Source organism: Ambystoma mexicanum, chromosome 3q (genome assembly GCF_040938575.1).
Source record: "Ambystoma mexicanum isolate Mex_15411 chromosome 3q, UKY_AmexF1_1, whole genome shotgun sequence".
Classification (NCBI taxonomy): domain Eukaryota; kingdom Metazoa; phylum Chordata; class Amphibia; order Caudata; family Ambystomatidae; genus Ambystoma; species Ambystoma mexicanum.
Window position 1 is genome coordinate 687,452,334 of NC_090926.1, and position 23,680 is coordinate 687,476,013.

Consider the following 23,680-nt stretch of genomic DNA (forward strand, 5'->3'; position numbering starts at 1 on the left):
GTACAAGCACTCATCTAAAATTCATGGAGTATATTCAGAAGCACGACCCGTAAACGGACCATTGGGAGATGTATCAGGAAAGCAGCTGATAGTTACAGATTTCAGGATAAAAGCAAGTCATTGAACCCTTAAATTGCAAATCAAGTAACGTATTTGTGACGAGAATACTGCACTGCAGAGTCATCACATAATGTGAGAAATTGCTATTCTTAACGCATCCAATGCATCGTAATATTAATTTGAGAGTACATATTTACATTCACACCCTTCTTATAATAAGAGATCTGGAAATGGTGGTTCACTTTGCTTACGAAAACAACCCTTCATCTACAAGCCAGTTACCCTCACTTCTTCAATAGACTCCCTGGTCATGCAACATCCAGAGCGGGCGAATCCCGCAGATCCATAAGGATTGCAAAGGAATCCATCCATTCATTACATGCACTGTCTCAACCAGAATACTGAATATTGAATATACAGAGATCACATAAAGAAAGTAGAAACAAGGACCAGGGTCACATGACATGATCCTGTCTATTTTCCAGAAATGGAAAGAAAAGAAAATGGCACAGTGGCGAATATCAAAATGATCCACAGTGCTTGAGAAGGAGTAGTGTTTCCGATTATTCTTTCTTAGATACACCACCTATTGGGAAACGTTTGCAGGCGAGAATGAAATATAATTCCACATTGTCTGTCAAATTGAGAGTCTGATCTCGCCTAAGGATTTCGACACTATTGGGCAATAAATAGGAGTTGCACCAGTGAGCCCCCTCCGCGACCTCAAGACCTTTTTTATTTATAAATTATGACAAAGACCATAACTGGTATCCAGGCACAATAGCAAGTTCACTGGGAAGTAAATATACAGGTTTGAAAGCATTTCTAAAAGAAAACAAATTCAGAGACACTCTCAAATGCATAGGCAATGTTTTCCCAAGAGCAACAACACAACCCATAAAGGCACTGCCACAGAGACCAGGAGGGGTAGAATCAGCAAAAGATCTGTTCCCGGTGGAATGTCAGGAATGAGTAGGCCTGTAGCCTTTAATCATTTGAACTACAAAGACATGGAAGCTGAAAGGTTAATAGTTTAAAGATTAAGCAGGGAGATTTAAATGTAATCTGATTCTCTCTGGTCAAGCGATGAACTTAGAATGAACTTGGCTGCTGTGTTTTTTACGGGCTGCAAATCCTTCATTTGTTTCTTCGGAGGCCCATTAAGACATCATTTTAGTAGTCCAAATAGCTAGAGGGCAAACTGTTTACTGCCAGGACTATTACAGAGTATGAACAAAATGATAGTATCCAACATAAAATGCAAATGGGACAAAGTCTTGAGAGTACTGCAGCTGCCATATGGGCAGAAAACCTTAGAGATGACTCTATCAATATCTCTAGGCATTGGGTGGATGTGGACTCACCCCTGAGCAAGGAGGCCATAACGCCTTTAGGGGTCTGCTGTGGTACAAAAAGGATTCAAAGTCTCAATGTTTTAGCTGTCCAGCTATAAACAGCCCGAAACATCCAGGTATCTATGTCATCAACACAGGAATATAGCTTAGTAGATATTTCATAGTTATCACCTTCCAACTCGAGAAAAATGTCATCTGCATGTATCACAGATTGCAACTCAAACGACTCTAAGAGTGCCAAAGGTGTGAGATATAGTTTAAGTAGTAGAGGTGACAGTGGCACCTCTTTGGGCACTAGACATAAGAGGGAGCTTCATCCAGACGAAAAGAGTTTTAAAGGCACAGATTGAGGGCGGTCTGATTGGTAAGAGGCCATTCAACTCAAAGTCATCCTTCAAAACTCATATGGGTTAAGCATCTTAAAAGTCGCTGGTGATTAACAATGTTGAAGGCCACTGACAGAGGTAAAATCGTGGCTCCACCACTGCCCCTGTCCGCAGCCAGTCTTAGATCGTAGGCAGTTTGTTGCCATTTCAGCACTCATTCCTGGTCGAAAGCTGGCCTGCTTTGTGTTTAGAGTAGTTGACTGGTCAGGGTAAAAGAGAGATTGGTCTGAAATTGCCATAGCCTGGGGTATCTAAAATAGGTTTTTCAAAAGTGGTGTGATCACTGCTCTCTATAACTCACTTGGGACTAACACGGAAGATAAAAGTCATTTATCATAAGTGTCAAATTAGGGGATAAGTCTTTTGCTACAGGTTTGATCACTTTGGCAAGACATGCATCCAAAGCAGATCCTGAAGACTTACTCTTGTTCACTAGTTTAATTACTTACTCTGAAGATGTGACCTTAAATGGAATTATTGAAGCACTCCAGGCCATCATTTATTCTCGTGCAATAATTCTGCAATGTATAGTGTTGCATGCATCACTAGGGTAGTGATAGATACATATTAAAAACTGTGCACGAGATGCACATGAAGAGGTTTACTAAAAGCTATTCCATGTAACGTGCCACCTGCCACGCAGACCATTGGTCCTTGCCCCACGTCAAGCCTAAATCATTCTCCTACACCTCTAGTATCACAAACATGGTCCGGTTTAAATCTTCTGTCCTCGGTGCTTTGTACAATGTTGCCACCAATCGCCTGGACCTTTGAATTCTGTCCAACACAAACTTCTCCTCTGCATTGATGATGGCTATCATACCCACATTCCGGAGCAAACTGGGACAGTAACTTCCCAATCGCTGGAGCCTAATGCCGACTTGAGTGAAGGAAGTGCCTCAGCGACGGATCAGGGATTTTACCAGGCATGTCCACCCAAACGTTGGCCTACGCATTAGCACCTCAACCACCAACAGAGTCACCTTCCACAATGAGACGCTATTGCTGTTCTGATCGAAGGATTACAAGCATTGGCTGGCGATGGGGGAGGGGCATCCCACTGATATGGTAAGTAAGGAGTCAAGATTCATAACGCCAGTACCAAAGAAAGGGATTGGGAGCACAACAAGATGGTAAAAACCCAGCGGGAAATCATCATTTTGATTGCCTTGAAGCTCAAGCGCCAAGTAACAATGATAGGTGTGTTCAGATGGATCATGTCTATCTAAGTATTAGAGATCAATTCACACAGATATTTCACTTTCTAGAGTTTCCACGTACCCATGCAGGCCTCAAAATCTAATTTCAGGTCCGGTTTTGAGAGCAGGAGAATTTCTATTTTGTCCACGCATTGTTCATAACTAGAGGTATTTCGAAATGTACCTTCATGAATTCTTCCAGCGACGTCTTAGGGTCAGACATTTATGCCAGGATGCTATCAACGTAGGCCAACACTTTTGTTACCTTGTTACGCAGCCTGATAACTTTGATAAGTTTGTCTTGCTGTGTTCCATGAACATGTGAAGACAATACCATGTTCACTACAATTGAGGCTCTTGGTTAGAATGAAATGTCCCCTACTTCTTCCTCAAAACTGGACCCAAGCCATGGCACATTAAAACCTTAGACAAATAGTTCCACCCCACCCAGTGAAAGGATTTCTCAGCATCAAGCGTCATTATAGACCATTTCTGAACTATGCGTCTTGTTTTTGCCAGTGCATTGCATAGGATTCTGCTATTCGAGGTTTGAACGCTCCCTTCAACAAGTCCAGTTTGACCCTGTTTAATCGGATCCACTAACCTCATCGCCAGCATCTTGTCTTGGACCTTAAACTCTGCATCAACCATAGCTATAATTCGAGAGTAGACAGGAACATAAGTGGCTCGCCTGCCTGAGCCTAAGGGAGGAATGAGTAAATTGAGTGCCACAATGAGGGCTCAAGACCATTACTGATTCAGTCCGTGCTCTGGCTGCTCCCGGGGCATTTTCCTGGGGTGCTGATTATATCTAACATTTCTGTACAGTAATGGGTTATGTGTGTATCGCATTTGAACAATTTCCCTTACAAATCTACAAAACAAGATGGCTGACTCTTGAAATAGCAAAAAAAGCAAGTCCATTTACTAGCCAAAGGGCCATGACGACAGCAGGCTGAATGTGGAAGAAGAGGCTGCTGCGGCGGCGAGTGCTGTATGGTAAGTAGGCATGGCGTAGATTGTGGCAGCTGGAGGGCAGTGGGTAGGAGCACTGGAGTTCTGGGGGTGAGAGGCACTGCAAGGGGAAAACGAATGCTGGGGAAGAGGCCAACAAAAGGAAGGTGGTGGACCCAGGGAGAGGTAGAGGAGGCCAAGAGGAAACGCAGGGGGGATGCTGGCAGATAATGCCTACGTTCCTGGCCACCTGATTGTTGGATGAAATTTGCCTGAATGGTAATAAACGGATAGATCTATAATTTTCCATGACTACAAAAAAGTGTGAAACTTTAAGTTGTGAACTCTGCGCTCCATCAATTGGTAGTTCAGATTAAAATTGCTTTTTTTTACACCATTCTTAGAATAAACCATTTACACATATTATATAAGAGATCTCAATGAGCATTTTGTTCATGTTCCTTCATTGCCAACACATGTTTCAAGCCCTTGGTTCTTCATCAGGGCCTTAGTTTCAGTGTTGTTAGTAACATTTAAAGTGCATTCTCAATTCACATGGTCTTATTATTTTCATTTTTAGCTAATATTCGTAATTCAGTACCACATCTCCCTCTATTATTAAGGTGCTAGTTATATGTGCAGTGCAGACATGAATCGGCTTCCTGCCCGCTCTACACTCTTATTCTCCTTGTTTCGTAATACATCATCCTTAATATTTCTTTTTTTTTAGTTCCAGTCCAAACTCCCTTTACAGTATGTTTTGTAATATAGCAAAAGGGGAATCACAAACCAGACTGTAAAGGGCGACTGGGCTGCATCAAACAAACAAAAATACATAAATAAATAACGCCCATCAGCTTCTATTTCTTTCTTTACTCACCACAATTAACTTGAGACCTTTTTTCTTTTTAAAACTTTATTTAACTTACGCAGACATAACAGCATTACTTAACGGTCTATTTGCTATGGTGACACCTTTTTTAACTAATACGACGACCCCGGCTTTCTTGTTAGGAATGGGGGATGTCAGTAATACATCAGCCTATTGGAGGTTTCATTGGTGTGGCTTCTATGGCGTTAAGACGTGTCTCCAGCAGAAAGACCGGTAGCACTTTCATTTTGCAGAGTTGTGCAAGCATGTTCTGCTTCTTGAACAGGTGATTGATCTCTTAAACCTTCCAAGATATTCCATTAACCACCACCTGGACAAAATTTTCTATCTGACAAATGTACCTCCCAATGTGCATGATTATTGACCAGCCAACGGACTCCGGACCATGACATCATGCACAAAAGAAAAATAAAAGAAGGACCATCAAACAATTAAAGAGAGAACAATATGAGTACCCACATAAGTGTCTGAAAGCAATGGGCTCGTAGCCAACAACCCCACATAAATATGAACCAATAACCTGGGGATCGAAGAATTGACCAAGGCAGTGTCCACCGTCACATACAGCATCGGTTATTATCATTTGTACCCTTCCGTACTCAAAAGGGGATGTTACCCAGAATACCACAAGCTTAACAAGGCTTACTGAATTAGAAAGATGACCTTGCCCTGGGGTTAATACTTTGTTGAAGGTGAACAGTGTGTGTGTTTACAGACTATAAACACATGGCAAAGGGAGAACTCTGAGCATGACACGTCAGGTATGCAGGCTTGAGCTGCAAGCGCCTTACACAATCCTGTCAACACTCGGCATGCACTGCAGAGTCCGTTAACAGTGGCAGCCTAAAATATGGAACTGGGAGTGTTTAAGGGCTTCACTGTGGAGCAGAGGACGTCAATGGACAATGAGCACGAAGAGCAGAGAATACGCCACTGCAGCCTATCCCAAAACGCCAATTCAACCCTTCTCCCATCCTGCTCCGGATGACACCTCCAGGTCATCTTGCTTCAGACCCTTGAATAACTCTTCCCAGGCTTTGTGGTCATCAGAGCTATGTTTTATTATTGACTGTGATGGAACAATACAAGGCACACCCAATGTTGAGCTCCTTCAGGACAGGTCTCACTGTTCAGAATTGATTCTGTCTCTGCGGTGCGGCCATAGCAATATCTCGCGAGAGGTAATGTCCATGCCCATTCCAAGTCACTTAGTCCCTTGACCTATGGATTTTGTAGCTTGCGAAATATCCGTGAGCTGTACATACCAAGGAGGGTGCCCCTTGGATTGGATTGAATGAGTGTGGAAGAATAGGTTGCCATAGGTTGCTGCAAGATGGTGCACGGTGTGTATATTGAGCCAAGCAGCTTATCCGGGTAAGGGGACACAATAGGTGCTGCATTCCATCCTTTAGTACCCACGGGCAGCCCATAGGGGCATAGGGTGTTGCAGCAGTATGTCTTTTCCACATGATCATTGTAACTTTAAACCTCGGCCTCGTTCTCTATTGCTGGCTTGTTGTTCAAAATCCTTTCCCCTATCTCTGAAACCGCAGCACTTGTATTCAGTTGCTGTGAGCTGCTCATTTGTTGACACCATGCATGGCTGTAGCATGTTAGGATGGGTGCCGGGGGATCAATGAGCAATCAGACATGTCCACTTAAAATACTCGTGATTTATTAGGGAAAAGAGCAGAGTGTGGCCAAGTACTAAAGGGGAGATAAGTAGAGTGCGACCTCCTGCTGTCGAGTCCCAGGTCCAAGCAAGGTTTCCAAATGTTCTAACAGTTTGCAACAAAATTAGGGGGAATGCGACTGAAATAATAGTATCCCTCGTTCAGGGGGTGGAGTATTAAACCATATTTTAAAGTTTTCTTCAGAGATCTTCCCTGGGTAGCGCAGCCATTGAGTTTTGGGGAACCCTCTCCCCATGTCTAACCGGGCCCACTCGACCCAACAAATGTCCACGGGCTTAGGAGACCTGCACCCCACTCCTTACTGTGTCTTGCTGGTTCAAAAGTCTCAGGGGTCTGCAAATCAGACATCCGGTGTGAGGCTTCCGCGAGCCGCAAAAGGAATCATGGGTGCTGCCTGCATACTCTCTTGAGCTCCTGCCTGCTTGGGACTATTGTAATATATGGATTTCATAATAGAAGCATGCCTTATTTCAGGGTGGGGAGGGGCTTGATTCCCCAGTCTCATGTCCACCCTGGGTGAGTTTGTGTGCCCTGTAGGGAATCGAATTGGACTAAGTATGGGTGGAGCAGTCTGGTCCAGGAACTGCGTGATTGCGGGAGCAGAAGTTCTCATGCAATGGTCCTTTGCTGAGCAGAGGGGTTGCAGATGACGGCCCCAGGTGACCCCCTTTGTTGCTCCTCGAGGTCCACCATCCATCCAGCAGGGCACCTCCATTATCAGCACGTGATGCAAAACAGATGACCTAGTTACAAGTGTCTTCTCTTTTTCCAAGATCTGTTCCATCATGGGATCCGGAGGGTTATAAGCCATTACATCGCCGGAAAAACAGCTTTTAACATAAAACACGAAACATTAATAACGTTGAGAAAAACAACTTTTAGACCTTTAAATTGTATATTGTTTCCTTGTCATGTATTGCCATCTAGTGGACTTTTATGACATAACAAGATTCTTTAAATAATATGCAGAACGTATTCCCCCGACCTATTATTATTCTTAAATTTGTCTAATGTATTATATACTAGTTCTTTATTTATGGGGACCCCTGGACCTTCTTCCTGTCCGTTCCCGTCCCGCACCCCATCCTGCCCCTTAACACAATAGCGAGCCCCACTTACCGCCCCTTCCCTTACCCAAACAACACACACCAAACGTCTTCACTTTAGAATGGTATCCAGTCATATCATCGTTGAATATGACAATATTAAGATGTTCATTTCAAATAAAAAAAATTTAAAAAGATATTTGTACACTCTATTTTTTAAATAGATGTCTTTTCCATCAATAATATGGCTGGATACCATCCTGAGGCGTCTTCGCTGGGAAGGGTGGGTGGCTACCCTTTGGCCTCTTTAGCGATGCAGGCCCGCACACCTGCGGATTCTCTTTCATTCAGTGGCTTGCGGATCACAGGTGTGGTTGATGCACTGCACCTATAATGTGGCCACAGTATTTCCCTGGTGAGCCATACAGAGTCATCTTTCCAATGCAAGCACACTACTTTCAGGACCTGACTTCCCTCACTAGTAACTCATAGGCGCACCAGCGGGAGGAACCTTTACACATGCTGGAATCCTGCTCACCAGGGGCATGGTTCCAATCCATTACATGCACGTGTCAACTGAGTTATCATCAGTTGAACCGCGTGGAAAGATTAGATCAGTTCTAATAATGTGCTGACATTTATACATTCAACATCTACTGAGACCCAGTATGCACAATGCTCTTAGAGCAAGATTCCTAAGCTGGGGGACGGGCCGTGGAGACTGTGGTGGGGGCCTGCTATGGACATCAGCACTCTGGAAGTCCAGTGCCTCTTGGGGTTGGGTCTGCTATGGACATCCAGCAGGCCCCAGAGTGCTATGGGACACCAGCATCATCTGGGGTGGGGGCAGGGCGAGCCTTGCCTCTGACCATGCAAACCTCTGCCACCGTACTGGCATGAGGGTCCCACGGAATCATGGACTGCACGGTGTGGGCCTGCAGGCCTAATGAATGAGAGACAGACATAGTCATTCCTCTTTGGGAGTCTGCAGCTGTTCTCCTGCACGTGCCTGCAGAGGCTCCTTTTATTAGCTTGGGCCATGACATATGTTAAAAGGGCAATACACAGGAGAGGGACACATTCCCTTAAAGGGCCCACTGGGGAGGGTTACACACAACACTCCTTTTTCACAACAAACAAAAAAGTTACTAAAACAAACACCTCCCACTGTTACAGAACGACATTACTTGGGCTACTTCAGAATTGTAGGATCAACAACAAATAAGATATGTCACGGCTACACACATGGGGCTCACATGGTCAAAGACATACTACACATATTAAAACTCTCTACACATAACCCGCGGGTGACAGTCGAGGGTGGCGAACCGCCGGTGGCATGTTGGCAGTTCGACTACATGTTTCAAAACCCTTTATTAACCTGGGGTCAGTGGAACTGCAACCACTGACTGACGCCATTGTTAGCTGCTGGCACCATAAAGCGCACATCTAAACCTGTGGGATAACAGATTTACATAGCTGTTCTTTACCAACACCACTTTAAGCATATTGCTAATGTACAGGCTCACAGCATCAAAACACGTGTTTACTGAGTCCTCTTTAAGCAATCGCAGGGCTGCAGGAGACCAGTTTACTTCCCATCAGCGTCCGTTCAGGATAGTCATTTCTGTGGGCCCAGGTCCGTTGATGTTACAATTCAAAGGGCAGTAAATTCGCACCGGGGGTAGCAGGGGCCACATCGGCTTACTCCATTGATGTTGGCGTAGGCAGCGAGATGCGTAAGCACGGCATCCAAGCTGCGCCAGGGTTAGGCTCGGTCAGTCCCTTGACGCTGGGCAGTCAGCGAGATGCGGGTACCTGAGCATCTAGGCTGCACCACATTATGTTGCCAGGGCCTGGGGTGACGGGATATCACTCACCCCTCCTTTCTTGCAATCAGCAGTGTCACCATGTTACCGGGGCACAGGAGGGTGCACAAGCACTCGTGAGGAGCTGCAACCCTCTATTGCTCCTAGCTCTTCTTCTGGGCAATGAGCTTGAGGTCTGCGTTGGCCGGACACAGATGACAGGGTGTGACAGGGTGCCTAGGTGACAGGTTCTGAGCCACCTCTTGAGGCAGGAGTAACTGTTGCTGATGGGGACACAGCAGTCCTGGCCAGTCCCTCCCTCCCACCCGGGTGGACGTTAGCTCAGGTGATGTCCCAGCTCGGGGTTGGCGGGAATCGCACCCAGGGCCACAGCAGCCTGGTCTATGGATGGTTTGCCTGCCAGGGTGCACACCAGTGGCAGGGCGATGAGGCCACTTATTGTGCCGACGGAGCGACACCGGTGGCAGGATGTTTAGGCCACTAGCTGCCTGGCTCTTGGATGGTATGGCCAGCAGGCGACTTTAGTGGCACAGTGTCGTTCTCTCCACGGCAGTAGGAGGCCGCCCTCAGTCTCTCCCTCCACCAAGTGGGAGATGTTGCCTTCCTTTTCCACATGCAGGAGCCACTGCACTTGAAAATGTGTGTGGGTAAAGGATGGCAGGCCATCTTTCAAGCGGGTTAAATTTCTTTATGAGCCAAAATAAAAAGGACACACAGACCTTCTCTTCTGGCAGCAACATGCAAGTTTCCCATTGCACCCTGATGAACTGGCTGCACTTAACAGTGGCAAAATATGCTGGGAAGAAAGCACACTCTTCGCCAATAAAAAATGTGACATGGCGAACAGGTGGACATGTCACCCTTACATTGGTCTGTCTGCAGCAGCTATTTCTCAGGGCCACAGGCCAATCAACGAGCCAGATATCACCCTGTGGCCTCAGACATCTTAGGACTCGTAGCCTCAGAGTTCTCAGGACTCGTAGCCTGCGGTTGTGTTTCTTCAGTACCTGGTGTTCTTTCCTTGGCTTCCTTGTCAGAGGACGCTGCAGTGCTTGCTGCAAACCTCAGCCCAGGGGGAACAATTGATTTCTTCAATTTCCAGGATAACGTTTTCCCTCGCTGACTGCTGGGGTGCGCTGCCTCTCCTCGTTGTCTCATCAGTGGCTTTAGACTTCGTTATTTTCCTCGCAGTTCTTGCAGAGGGACTGCCTGGTGCCTGGAAGTCTACAAATGGTATGTCGCGGCACCCCTATTTCTCTGCGCAACATCACAAGGGCCATTGTGCGGGCACAGCTTTGGAGCTTTTCACGTGGTTTACTCTGCTCTGGCTGGAAAGTTACATTTTTGCGAGCTCCAGTGGGAGTCTTCCTGGTGCTCCTTTCCGACAGGTCCTTATTAGCTGTTCTGTTGTCATTGCTAGTGTCCTGCGACCCCTGTAGACTGGACTTCTTCCCAATGTGAGTGACTCGAAAACCTCCCAAATGAAAAGACAGTGACTTCCCTGGGGTGCTGCTTCCCTCTTCCCTCTTTGGATTGCCCAATGTGTTGGAGTGGGTGTTTTTCCTTCTGACTGCAGTGCATGCAAGGAGCGAGCATTGAGCCCAGGTGAACGGCGTGGTGGTGCGGATGTCCGCCATACTGGCTGTTCCGTGTGGGCAGAAACTGGGTGCAGTGGGAGTCTCCTTTTTGGTCTCTCCCAGCATCTGCTTCAGTTCCTCCGTGTTTGCTTCATTCTGGATGAAGCACTTGACAATCCGCTCCACGGTGTCTTCATTGGAAAACTCTTCATTGGCCTGGTCATCTAACAGTCCTTACTTGGTCTCGGGGTCCAGCTCCTCAGGAGATGTGCGGCAGCGGTACCCCTTCTGCTTCAGGACTTGGCAGGTCAGGAACCTGACAATTCCCATGAAGAAGAAAACCAGGACCAACAGGAAGAGAATGTGACTACCTTTTTCTTCCAAAACTCCAACGCAGCATCTTAAACATGCACTTTTATCTTACAGTCACCTCCGCTGGGAGAGCACCGAGCGCAAATGCTGCACTACTGTTCTGCTGCACACAAACGCAGGCAACCGTGTTACTTAATTTCCCATTGTTTTCCTCTACCTCTTTTTTTTCATTACCGGGCCATTTTTTATCCTCTCTATTTGTTTTTGGACAACCATGTGGAAGGATGTGGCAGGAAATCCAGTTTGAAAGCAACTTTAGGGGCTAGTTGATTGTGAGGGAGTAGTTCCTCAATGATTTTATTCTGTTTTTGGCCTGCTTTCTGCACTCTTTTGAAGTGGTGTGAGTGTTTTTTCAGATTTGTATTTTTTATTCTTTATTATTTATTTATTTAATCATTTATGTATTTATATTTTTTGGTGAGCACTGTGTGCTATTCTGGTGTCTGTCTAGTGTTTCTTTTGGCTTCTGAGCCCGTTTTTCTGTGCTGGGCTGCATCCAAAGGGTGCAGTCTGTGGGGTGTAGGCCTTTGTGTCTGTTCTTTTCCCAGTCCCACCCTCTCCCTATGTTATGCTTGAGCTAAAACATGGCGCTGGTGCGCAGTGTATTCTGGGAGCACTCAGAGCCATAATGGATATTTACTTCATGCTGCAGTGAAAAGCTGTACTCATTTTGCTGAGAGCTAGATTTACTATGCTGAAGAAAACATGCTTTCCAAACCTGGTATGCAGTCAAGGCCATTCTGCTGGGAAAGCTGGCTTTGTTATGTCTTGTTATGAGTTATGGGACTGTTTTCCGTGGTGCTTGTTTTTAGAGGAGGGAAGCACTTTGCTCCTTGAGGTTACTGTCGGTTGAACCAGCTGGCAACCAACAGCTGCCCATCAATGCGCAAGTGCGTTGTCAGAAGGTTCGAGAAATTACCACCCCTTTTTGAGGAGTGCATATAGGCGGAACCCCTTAACGGTCAGACGGGACCTCAGTCGGAGGGGGGACGCTTCCGTCCGGCATACCTGTGGGCTGTTGTGCTCTCGGCTTGGCTGTCATCGGGGTCTTCCAGCCGCTTCTGGCGAGATGAGGGATTCAGTTACGCCCACGGTGATGTATTTTCTTTTGAATTCTCTGTTTCTTCTGTGATTTATTTCTGTGTTATCACTTATTGCTTCTAAGCTTTGAATAAATAGCCATATAAGTGCTCATTATTTTCTAAGAGTGTGTGTGGTTGCAAGTCATTGCGTCTACCTGCGTTTAAAGTATTGGCTCCGTAATTGCACTGGTGATTAATGACTGTCCGTGCACTCTGGGCGAGCAATACACCCTCCAACCCACCCACCTCCCCTGATTGGAACGCCCACCTTGTCATAACTGACCTTCCCAGGGCAGCCCTCTGCCCGGCAGACCCTGCGGCTGAGGACCCGAGGCAGAGGGCGGCTCCTACATTGGCAGCTCCAAGACGTGTCTGCAGGTGTCAGCAGGGGAGGCCAGTGAAGCCATGAGTCAACAGACCCCAACAAAAACTGTGAGTGTGGCATGGGTGGGGTGTAGAGCAATTACTCTACTCCAGAAAGTCCTTGCCACTCTACCTTGCCTTTCCACAACGTAGACTGCCATAGACTTACACCATGTATACTAATCATGGATGGACTGTAAATGTTGCATTGCATTAAACACTAACTTACTTGCCAATCTTAACTAGTGCCACACCTAGAGAGAACTGTGAAGATTGCCCTGCATCACATCTAGATAGGATTGTGAATGTTAGCATGTGCCACACTTAGATGGAATTAGATGGAATACTTATCTCTAGCCTGCGTCAGTCGCATCTAGATAGGATTGTGAATGTTAGCATGTGCCACACTTAGATGGAATTCTTAACTTTAGCCTACATCGCATCTAGATAGAAATGTGAATGTTAGCATGCCCAACACTTAAATGAAACTGTGAATGTTACCAAGTACCCCACTTAGAGGGAATCGTGATCACTAGCCTGCCTCACATCTAGATAGGATATTGAAGATTAGCAAGTGCCACACTCAGATGGAATAGTGAATGATAGCAAGCATCACACCTAGACATAACTGCAAGGACAGCAATGCCAATTAACCGATCCACTAACAATTTCACCCCTCTGCATACACCTCTCAAACTCTAACCAAACAAAACCACAAGCCTACAACACAGCAATCCGCAAAAACGTCAATACACTGCAACAACAAAACAAACCACACATAGACTCGCACAACAGCACACGACGACTACCGACCGTAAAACACCCCAAGCCCAGTCAACGGACCCACCGGGCTGAGGCTGCCAATAACACATCACTGCTCTCTTGCACTTTTCCAGCTCATTCCCACTAACTCACCCCCCATTTGCTTTTTCAGAGCCGCCAGAGCGCCAGGGGACCACTCCGGGGGTGATAGTGCGTGGTACAAATATCCTTTAACATTAACATTAACATTGTTTTCCTCTCCCTCTTTTTTTTCATTACTGGGACATTTTTGATCCTCTCTTTTTGTTCCAAAGTCGGGGCACTAATGCAGCATCACCTGAGGCCCGGGATCACTCAGGGGCCTCTCACCATTTTTCTTCTGCTCTGAAATGGAGCGTTGTATTATTCTACCACTGCTGGGCCCGAGTTCGCTGCCAGGAAAGTCTGGGCACTCACCGTCATCTTCATTCATTGCAGCCCTTCCACTCTCCAGCAGCAGGTGCTCTTTCTGCAGCGCAAAACCCAGCGCCAGCAGCCTTCCTCTCCAGGCAGGAGCACTGCCATCAGCGGTTACCGGACCAGGCTGCACAAACACCCTCTGCTTGAGTGACATGGCTGGGCTGACATTTGCGGCAGGGTGTCAGGCATCCTCTCTCACCTAGCGGGAGAAAACGTCAATGGAGCACGGGCTGAGCCCTGTCTTTCCAATTCCCTCTTTTCCTTGTTTCATCTTCACCGTACAATGTGGCCTGGGTATGCCTAGGACAGAGCGCTCCCATCAACAGGAGCAAGGAGGGGGGGCTACCACTGCCCAAGGCTGTTGCAGGCACATTAGCAAACTCCCACCCCGACCACAGGAGCACCCTCCTCATAAAGGGCCATGGTCGGGGGGGAAAATTCACCTGCACAGCCCCCTACAAATCTTTCCTCTCCATTCCGATGGGAATGGATGCTGCTGCTCACACGCGGCGCAGCGATAGCTGCTGCATTCACACCCCCAGCAGGGGACAGCACCCTCCCTTCTTCCTTCAAACAAAAAAAGGGGGGAAGAAAAGAAAAAAAACACAGGAATCGTGGGCCAAGGAGCCCCATGGGTTTCTCTTCCTCCTCGTCAGTGTGGTGGGGGCCTGCTATGGACATCCAGCAGGCCCCCATGGTGCTATGGACATCAGCACTCTGGAGGTCCAGTGCTCTGGGGTTTGGGGCCTGCTATGGACATCCAGCAGGCCCCAGGGTGCTATGGGACACCAGCAACATCTGGGGTGGGGGCCGGGAAAGCCATGCCCCTGACAATGCAGACCTCTGCCAACGTACTGGCACCAGGGTCCCACGGCATCATGGCCTGCAGGCCTGTGCTCACGCAATGTGGGCCTAAGGAATGAGAGACGGACTCAGCCGTTCCTCTTTGGTAGTCTGCAGCTGTTCTCCTGCACGTCTCTGCAGAGGCTCCTTTTATTAGCTTGAGCCATGACACAGTCATGGCCCATTGTTAGGCAGAATCATGTGCAGTACCCTTTGGGAACACTACACACAATTAAGACTACTAGTGTCAGTACAATTTCACCTTTGGTACAAGCCTGTACTACACAGTAATGTGGTAACGGTGGCTGAGCAGCCAGACTTATCTCAAGAGTAAAGTGAGCAGTTGAACAGGTTACACAAAGGAACAACAAATACAGTGATTCAAACAAACACTTACTCAAGGTTTCTTGGTAAAGGAATTTACATTTATTTACACAGTCATTTGGAAAACATTCCACTAGTAAGAGCAGCTCAATATCACAATCTAACATACTACAATACACAACCAATCAGTTTCTGAACAAGTTCAGCTCCCCTGAAGTGGGAGCAAAATGACACTTCAGATACTTTAAAAAGGGGTAAAAAGACAAGGTTATTAGAATCAACAGCACAAATACTTTCATAAGCAGGGCAAAGGGTTTCAATTCACTACAACCAGCAATTCAAGAGGCCTGGGCAAAAGTCAATGGTTCAGAGTCTTGTATAGTACAGCACAGTTCTGGTAGTAAACGGTTAAGTCTTTGCCACGGAACTTAGAAGAATTTGGTCAAAGGAAAAGTTAGATGTTGGTTTAGGGAAAGACAAGCCTTCAAAGTCACATACTTTTGCCGCGGCCAAACAGATTTCTGCACCACACTTGCACAGTACCTTGTAAGTGAATAAAAGCTGTAGCTGTGGCAGTTGTTCCTGGCAGTTATTGCAGATCTCGCTTTGTGAGGTTCATGCACTGCCCAGGGAAGAGGCCACAAGCTTGGCAAAACGTCGGTTTAAGGTGTGAGTGCCTTAAAGTCCACAAGCTGGTTTCCTTCTCCCTGGCAGTTTTCAACAGCACACAAAGTTCGACCAGGTTGGGGACGGTGTCCAGGTGGCTTACGAGTTGGTTTTTCCCACCAAACTCAAGGGAAGAAGTTAACCTTGAAGGGCTTCTCTGTTGATGGAGTTTCGGGCAATTCGGACCAGTCTTCCTTTAGCTTGTCTTCGGTTCTTTCGTTACAGTGGTCGTCTCTGTTTTCCAAGTTCCAGAGGCCTGCTTTTAAACAGTTTTCCCCCATTCATTGCAGCCTGGCTGTCACTCACACAGCAGGGTGGCTGTCCTTGCCGGACAGCCAGCCGGCCAATCACGCCAGAGTACATTCAGGTCTCTTAGGAGACTAAGCACAGGGAGTTTCGGGCACCTTCCTCACATCCTCTCCACCCCTGACACTCAGGCGCCAGAGGAGGGCTTCAGCACGGAAGCCTGCCAAAGGCCAACAAACAAAGGGACCAAACCTGGTTTGGCGCGCAGAGACAAACACAAGAAGGACTTTTCCAAAAAGAAATGGCGAAAAAAGATGACCAGAGTCTTTTTTTTACAGATAGGTCTGGGGCGCCATATTGGAAAAGATGGCTGACCCGATTTTTAGCTACCGGTGTTCGCGGTCGGGAAAAATCATGGTAGTTTGTTTAAAACCACTGCCACCAGCCATTTCAAGTGGGAAAGGGTAACATTTGACTGTTACATGAGTGTTTAGAGTGGGGGGGGAAGCTAGGCAACCCCTCCAGCACTCTAAAGTAAGATAGGGCTTGGTGGGTCTGTAAATTTAAAAAGACTAGTAAAGTCAATTTAACTTTACATGCTCTGGGAGACAATAGTCAGTCCCAGAGAAGGTTTTAAACCTTGGGGAGACTGAAAGACACCCCTGTGCCACTGCACTGAGGGTGCTGTGTGACACACTGAAAAAGATGATGCCTATGGAGTTGTTTTTAAAACTCCATAACCAGAGAACACAAAAGTAAAACCCACATCAAAATACATGGAAGAGTGGGAAAAAAGGCTCACACTCTTCCCAGGAAAAAAAATCAAATCCTAGAAATCCAGCAGAGTTACTGGGGAGCTCAAAGTGTAAGGGAAATTAGCACTTTCTTGAGAATTCTCCCTAAGCCCATGTTAAAAGGGCAATACACAGGGGAGGGACACATTCCCTTAAAGGGGCAACACATTGGGGAGGGTCACACACCACAGAGACTGATAGCTAAAATAGCAGCTTACTACTTCAATAATTTCATACATGTAGAACAAGTATTTTGCAGGAGCAGGATTGCACTGGCTATAGCTGTCTGCCAAGTCAGCATTGGCCTTCATTGTCTGAATCACAGCAGGGAACATGCAGAGGAAAGCAGAAGGCAGTGGATCAGCTGTCACAAAGTTCTGAAAGCATGCGACCTTCCAGTGTTCCACGGGGGCACCCCACTCAGTCTGACCAGCAGCAGGTCCGGACACTCCAACCTATGATGTCATAGGTGATCGCCAGACCCAGTTCCTCAGCTTGCATTGGGTGCTGCCAGAGCTTAATCCTACCCGGTTAATACACAGCAGGTGCCCGTCTAGCAAATTCAGAGCCCACATACTGCCCCCTGGAAAACCTCCACTAGGCCATAGTATGCTAGGAGTCACTCCTGGATATTGCCCAAAGCATGTGCATTTATTTATTAAATGGGCAAAGGAAAAAGCTCAGAAAAGAGCGTGCATCATGTACACGCTCTTAAGTGATGATCTGATGTGAGGGAATCCTGATCAGGAAACGATATTGCCATATCAGTACTTCATGTGGTTAAAATAATATATCACACACGGCTGCAGGAGGCCTTTCGTATTAACCCCTTTATACCACAGCAATGATGGCTACATCATTGTCCACAAGGCCATCAAGTGAACAAACATTTCACCTTAAAGCAGCTTCTTTTTAACGAATGGTTGCAAAACTCAGAGGAAGGGAAAGGTTCCTTAAAATTAAACATAATACTTCAGTTTTTCCAGTGTTCTGGCGGCTCTCTTATCCACGCCCGATTCGCCAAATGTATGACCCTCCACAACCAATGCTCTCGAGCTTAAAGCTGACTGCTTATAGCGCTTCGAACAGCATATGGTAAGGAGTTTTGCATGTACTGAATAACGCTAACGGTTTGAACCTTCGGGGCACTCGGGACAGTCTCACCTGGTTCTTTTGAAATTGGATAGTCTCCAGCTTGTCCCCTCTGAGCATGATATTGTGGTTGGACTAATACCCACGTGGATGGTGCTGGGGCTACCCTTCCTCTTGTCCAAGGGAACCTATACACATGCGCTGGTGCTGGTACTTCATCCTATTCGCACTGCTACTGTTCCTGGCTCTGGGTTCTCGTTTCCCTCTTTTGTTTCCGCGCGCTTCCTTCCTTACAACAATAGCCTTTTGGCCCATTTATCTGCCCTCTTTTATACAGGCACGGTATTAAGAACGTATAACGCAATCTTATGTTGATTGTTGGACATGATTGTATCTGACAAATGGCAACTTTTCCCATTTCCTTACTGTTTTCAGGTGAAACTAGCTGCCACATTGTGGACACATCACCAACCCGATATTAAGCATCTTGAGGCTTGTGAAATGGGTTTATAGTAACACTCTTATGAGTGTTGACGACATACTAATATTGTTATTGGTATTGACAGTTTTACCTTGTCTTGTTTTAGCTGAATCTGCACAACAGTGTTTTGTTTGTTACTTGATGTTGACAGTCCCTGATGAATTTCCTTGCACATTGTTTGCACCTGTTACATTTTGGAAAGAAACATGTTGGTATGACTTGTATGTATGTGGATGAATGAGTAATGGTGAGTTTGAATGGAGTGTTAGATTAAGTTTACGAGCGTAATTTGCACAGCACATGACACTTTCATTACACCACTGACCCTTTAGGCCATCGTGACTCAATACCTTTGTCCTAACGTTTTACTGTCTGTAACATCTTTTGCACTGTCTATACCTATTTAAGTTAGCACTATTGATTTAATTGTGTATCTCCATTTTGTGTTGAATCTTTTATGGTGACCATCGGCACCTTTCAAGTATTTATTTTTATATGTTAATAAAATTGTTTATTTGTTTAGGTTAGACCTGGTGTGTGCTTCTGAATTTAATATAGCATTAGCACCAACCGGTCGTGTTGGTTTCTGGTCTCGCTCATGGTACCTCATTGTGAAAACAGTTTCAATAGCTTGCCTAACCTTAATGTTTGTTGATAAAGGTGAAGAACCTTAATGAGGGCAGTGCCACTCCCTCAGCTTCCTTTGTGTGTATGATGTACCTCTTAACCACCCCGATGTAAATGTATAATTCCACCTTGTGACCCTCATTCTCAATTCATTGTGAGTGGAGTTACAAAGAAGAATGCTACGGGTAGAGCTAACGGGGGCAGGGTCCGTGGTGAGGGTAATGGGCATTAACATATTAGGCTTTGTGGCGTTTCATCGGTTCCATGTGTTTTTACTGCAGATTTGTCCAGTTACATTTCTTTTTTTTAATTCAATTTGTATTGGTTGTTCAAGGCAACAAAGATCTTATGCATGTAATAAACATTGGGACATGCCCGTAACCACTTCAAAAACAACAATAAAGAAGCCATAGATCTCTGATGCTTTCACCCCTCACCCCCTCTCCCCCCTAGGGCCTTTTCTCGGGACACAAGATCCGCTTTACAAGAATCTCCTCTTTGGGCAGCGCCAACCGGGCTTATGGCCGTCAATGTTTAGTCGGCTCTCCTGAGTCCTGTGCAATGAGTTATATTCTAAGACTGATTTTGGACCGAGTGGAGAGACCAAGTTACCCTCCGGTCGTGTCCTCCTTGTGGACCATTTTTAATGCCCATTTTTTTAACTGTTCGTTCAACTCAGTTCAACTGCACAATGTTGGGGGGAGGTACACCACAGCCCCCTGATGATGCCCCAACCACACACACACCTCCGTAAATTCAATATCCCTTTCATCAACCATATGTATTTTTTTTATTCAGCACTAATATATATGTGCTGAATATTGTGCCATGAAATCACTAGGCACCATGTCATCTCACAAAAGACTCGGCGATGGGCGTAACATTCAAAGGAGGCAGAAATGCACAATGATCACTGTTTTTGATTGTAATGCACATTACTTAAGACATTCTAAAATCCTTTTAGGCAAAGATCTGAAATCCTTCTAGAAATGGGAATGCTTAATGCACTGTTGTGTTATTCTCCTTTGTAGAGTACCGAGAGGTGCAGTCACGCACCTTGGTCCCCGGAGATGTCATTGTGCTCACAGGGCAGCATGCCCATGTACCATGTGATGCCATACTACTCAACGGAGGCTGTCTTGTGGATGAAGGCATGCTAACAGGTATGGGCACTATCTAAAATTAAAAAATATTATGTATGTATGTGTGGGAAACCAGCAGCGCCATGAAAATCGGCACAGGGGGAAAGAGGTGGGCAGCAGGGATGGCAGAGATTGCCAGGATAAGCAGGTGGATCAGCTGAGTGGGTCGATCTCTGGAGGGTGATAGCTAGGCTTGCACGAAGCGTAGGGTCTTCGAGTCCTTACTGAGGTGCAGGATTGAGGGTGTTAATGTGATCTGTGTTGGTAATTTGTTTGAGAGAGACAGGGCTCACAGCAGGAATAAGGCCTGGGTCCCAGTGAATAGAATAGCCCCCCCCTTCCTCTTCGTCTTGAGCTGGATCCCCTCAAATTCTGGAAGATCCTCAAGACTTTCCTTTTCACCTCCTCTGATAAATCCCACAGTTGCTGAGATTGGTGACCATGGCCCTTATGTGTTCTCCTGGGTCCTGGCCGTCCACACACATTCTCCTACAGCCTCCACCTCTCCCAGCACTTTGCTTTGGCACCCACTGGCCTATGTCACTGCAGGCCTGCACTTACTTAGTTTTGGCAGCCGACCAGTCCACCTATGCACTTACAGCTGCTCACTCCCTAGCACTTCCTTCTTATTACACGCAGCACTTACCCCCCCCCATTCCCTCATCCCTTCTCTCTAGTAGGTCCGCCTCTATCTTTCATTGTTGTATTTGTTCTTCATTCCCATGTCCCCTCCCTGTTGCCCTGTGGGCACTTTGAAACACAATTTACTTGTATAAGCGCCTTAAAAACGCACAATAAAATAACAAAATAAATTTATGTTTTGTGTCATTGACCGTTACTGGTGTATTTAACCTTCTCTCACCTATACCAATGAAACTGGTGTCAATTTAATATCAACACACAAAGGTCCGTGTGAAGGACAGGAGTATCTAAATTCAGAAAACAGCGCACAACCAAGCTTGTCTAAAACGACCTTCTTTTTACCACCTTCTTAATAAGAATTATTTTATTGCCTGTTTTCACACTGGAATTCTCGGTTGTGTTATTGAGGTGTGTGATGCAGCGCTATGGTAGAACCAAGAAGAAGGATATCAGTTCACAACTTGTACGGTAGCTGGAGCATCCCAGACAGGCCATGCTGTACATTGAACAGTACGCTCATGGGATCAAGAGGATCCCGCGTTACAGAAATCAGGACATGATTTGGGCACTTGTGTTTCTGCACCTGACATTTACTGCTAGAGGCTCAAGGAGATCTCCTAATTTGGGTAGAATTTCACGTTTGTCAAACCCAGATCTCCGGGTCTAGATATTACCTGCTCCCATTTGTTGAGTGATGTCTTGGTTGATTGGGGGCACAATGTTTCTAACTGGCTATAATGCGGTGTGTTCTTTATTTCCGGCTCTGATGGGGTGTGTGGTTTCTTTACATTTCTGGTACCCACATCAAAGCAATTTGTAAGGAAAGGGCATAGAAATATTTATCTAAAAGTAGCCCCCTCCTATAACTGAAACAACGGGATTTACGCTGTATTTCCGTGGTTTTCCCAAGAAGACTTGAGGGCAATTAAAGACCATGAGGTTTTTAAAGTCCTGACTTGGCTATGTTTTTCACCCGAGGGTTTGAAGGTGGAACTTCAACATTCGCAGAATTGTATAGCTCGGAGCTCCTTCCTTTAAAGACTACTTATCTTTACAGTCTAAATAAAGTATGGGCCCTCTACCAGTACGTGTACTGTGGCAGCTCTTAGAACCTCGTGAGCGATCACCTCCCCATCGCCATTCAAAAAGTAATCACACAAACAATAAAAATCGACGCCCCTTCCTAAAAAGCAAACCTCGCCTCAAAGCAAAAACGGGTGAAAGGAATCCCTTATCCCTATGAGGCTCAAATACTGGGAAACTGGAACAGCCTATCAGAATACAAGGAATCACACTGACAGAAACACTCTCCCACCACTTCCCACAAAGCCATCGTTTCTATTTCTGCAAAATTGAATGAGCAGTTTCCTTACCCCAGAGAACTGATCAAGGTGGATTAGAGGTCCATGTACCTATTAACTATAACACATCTCTAAACAGACTTGCCCCCTTCTCCATAAATAAATTATTTAACCTCCCCAGAAAAAATGTTAGAGCACCCCAAATAGAATACTCTGCCCCTCCCACAACTCAGGCACCCATTAGCAATGCTGCAGTGCAGTCCCATCAGCATAGGAAAGAGCAAAGGCCTCGTGTGAGCCGTGCCCTACCACCACAGCAGAAGCCCCTGCACTGCACTTGAGAGCAACATTTGGACATTTCACTCTTGTTACTTGGCACAATGGGCCCTCTCAACAACACAGTTCACCAGTATCATGGCCCCAAGTTATCTCTGATATACACCAGCCTCAGCCTTTTGAGACACTTTTCATAATTTCAACACGAGGGGACACCATGACATTCAGTGGGGTTTAAGGGGGTATCGAAAAACCTACACCTGCTGGCCTTATCCCTGGCCACAAACACACATGGATCATGGTTGCACTATGAGGAGGAGCAAGGGGAGGAGAAGGAGAGTGTGAAGTGGATGTCCTCTCAAGCACACAGATGTTCAGGAGAATGCCTGATATTGCAAGACAGAGGGCAAGGGCAAAGAGCTTCATGGCTGAGCTTGTCTAAGGAACCTCAGAGTTAACCCCTGCAGTCCCGCTCCAGACCATCTAGATCTGTAAAGGCAGGGGTCTGCGGAAAGACCAAGGCTAATCCCTCACAGCATAGGTGCACTCCGAGGTTGAGCAATCACCGGCTATAACCGCAACCGATTGGGATCCAGTGTTCGATCTGTTCCGCCAATGCCATTGGTGCCCCCTGCACACACCACTGAGCATCATGGGATTTGTATTCATTGTCATTTATTTTATTGTCAGGATTTATATTGAAGAACGGTGCATCATATATCGGCTGATGTTATAAAGTACATTAGATAACTATGGTACATTCAAAAATAAAACAGAAGGGACCACTGTAACATACTTGTTCCATGTGCATTTGAAACTCATGCCACCAGTGGAAGGTATGTGGTACAAAGGAGGTCACCTCGGCTAGGAGATTGGCATGGAAAGGGAGAGAGCCAACCAGAGCAGCCAGGGCCTTGGCCTGTGCTTGAGCCATGCCAGGCCTACAGATCAGTGCGCACCATGAGTCCCTGGTGGTGCTGCAGCTCTTCTTTCCTGGACTCCAGAATCAGCCCCCAGAGTGTGCCTTTCGCTGCAACAGCGGGGCCTGCCACAGCTACAGCAGGCATCCTAGACACTTCACACCACTGTGCACCGGCAGACCAACGAGTCTTTCCATTTGGCAGAGGTCCTCAACATCTGTCACTCAGGCAGCACACCTCAGCCCCTCTCGAGTCAGCTATGGGTACTTCACACCCTAGTGTGCCCGTGTCATTTG

At 46.3% G+C, this 23,680-nt stretch overlaps 1 protein-coding gene and 1 pseudogene across 1 annotated transcript in view; one reads left to right on the forward strand and one right to left on the reverse strand.

Annotated features, from left to right (window-relative positions):
- The window catches only part of LOC138448004 (probable cation-transporting ATPase 13A5), a 512,982-nt gene that overhangs the window by 166,476 nt on the left and 322,826 nt on the right, over positions 1 to 23,680 (forward strand). The window contains exon 9 of the mRNA XM_069604536.1: positions 20,135 to 20,266. Coding sequence (XP_069460637.1) covers positions 20,135 to 20,266 — 132 coding nt within the window. The remainder of the gene's footprint in view (positions 1 to 20,134; positions 20,267 to 23,680) is intronic.
- LOC138582577 (RELT-like protein 2) lies at positions 10,582 to 14,184 on the reverse strand (annotated as a pseudogene).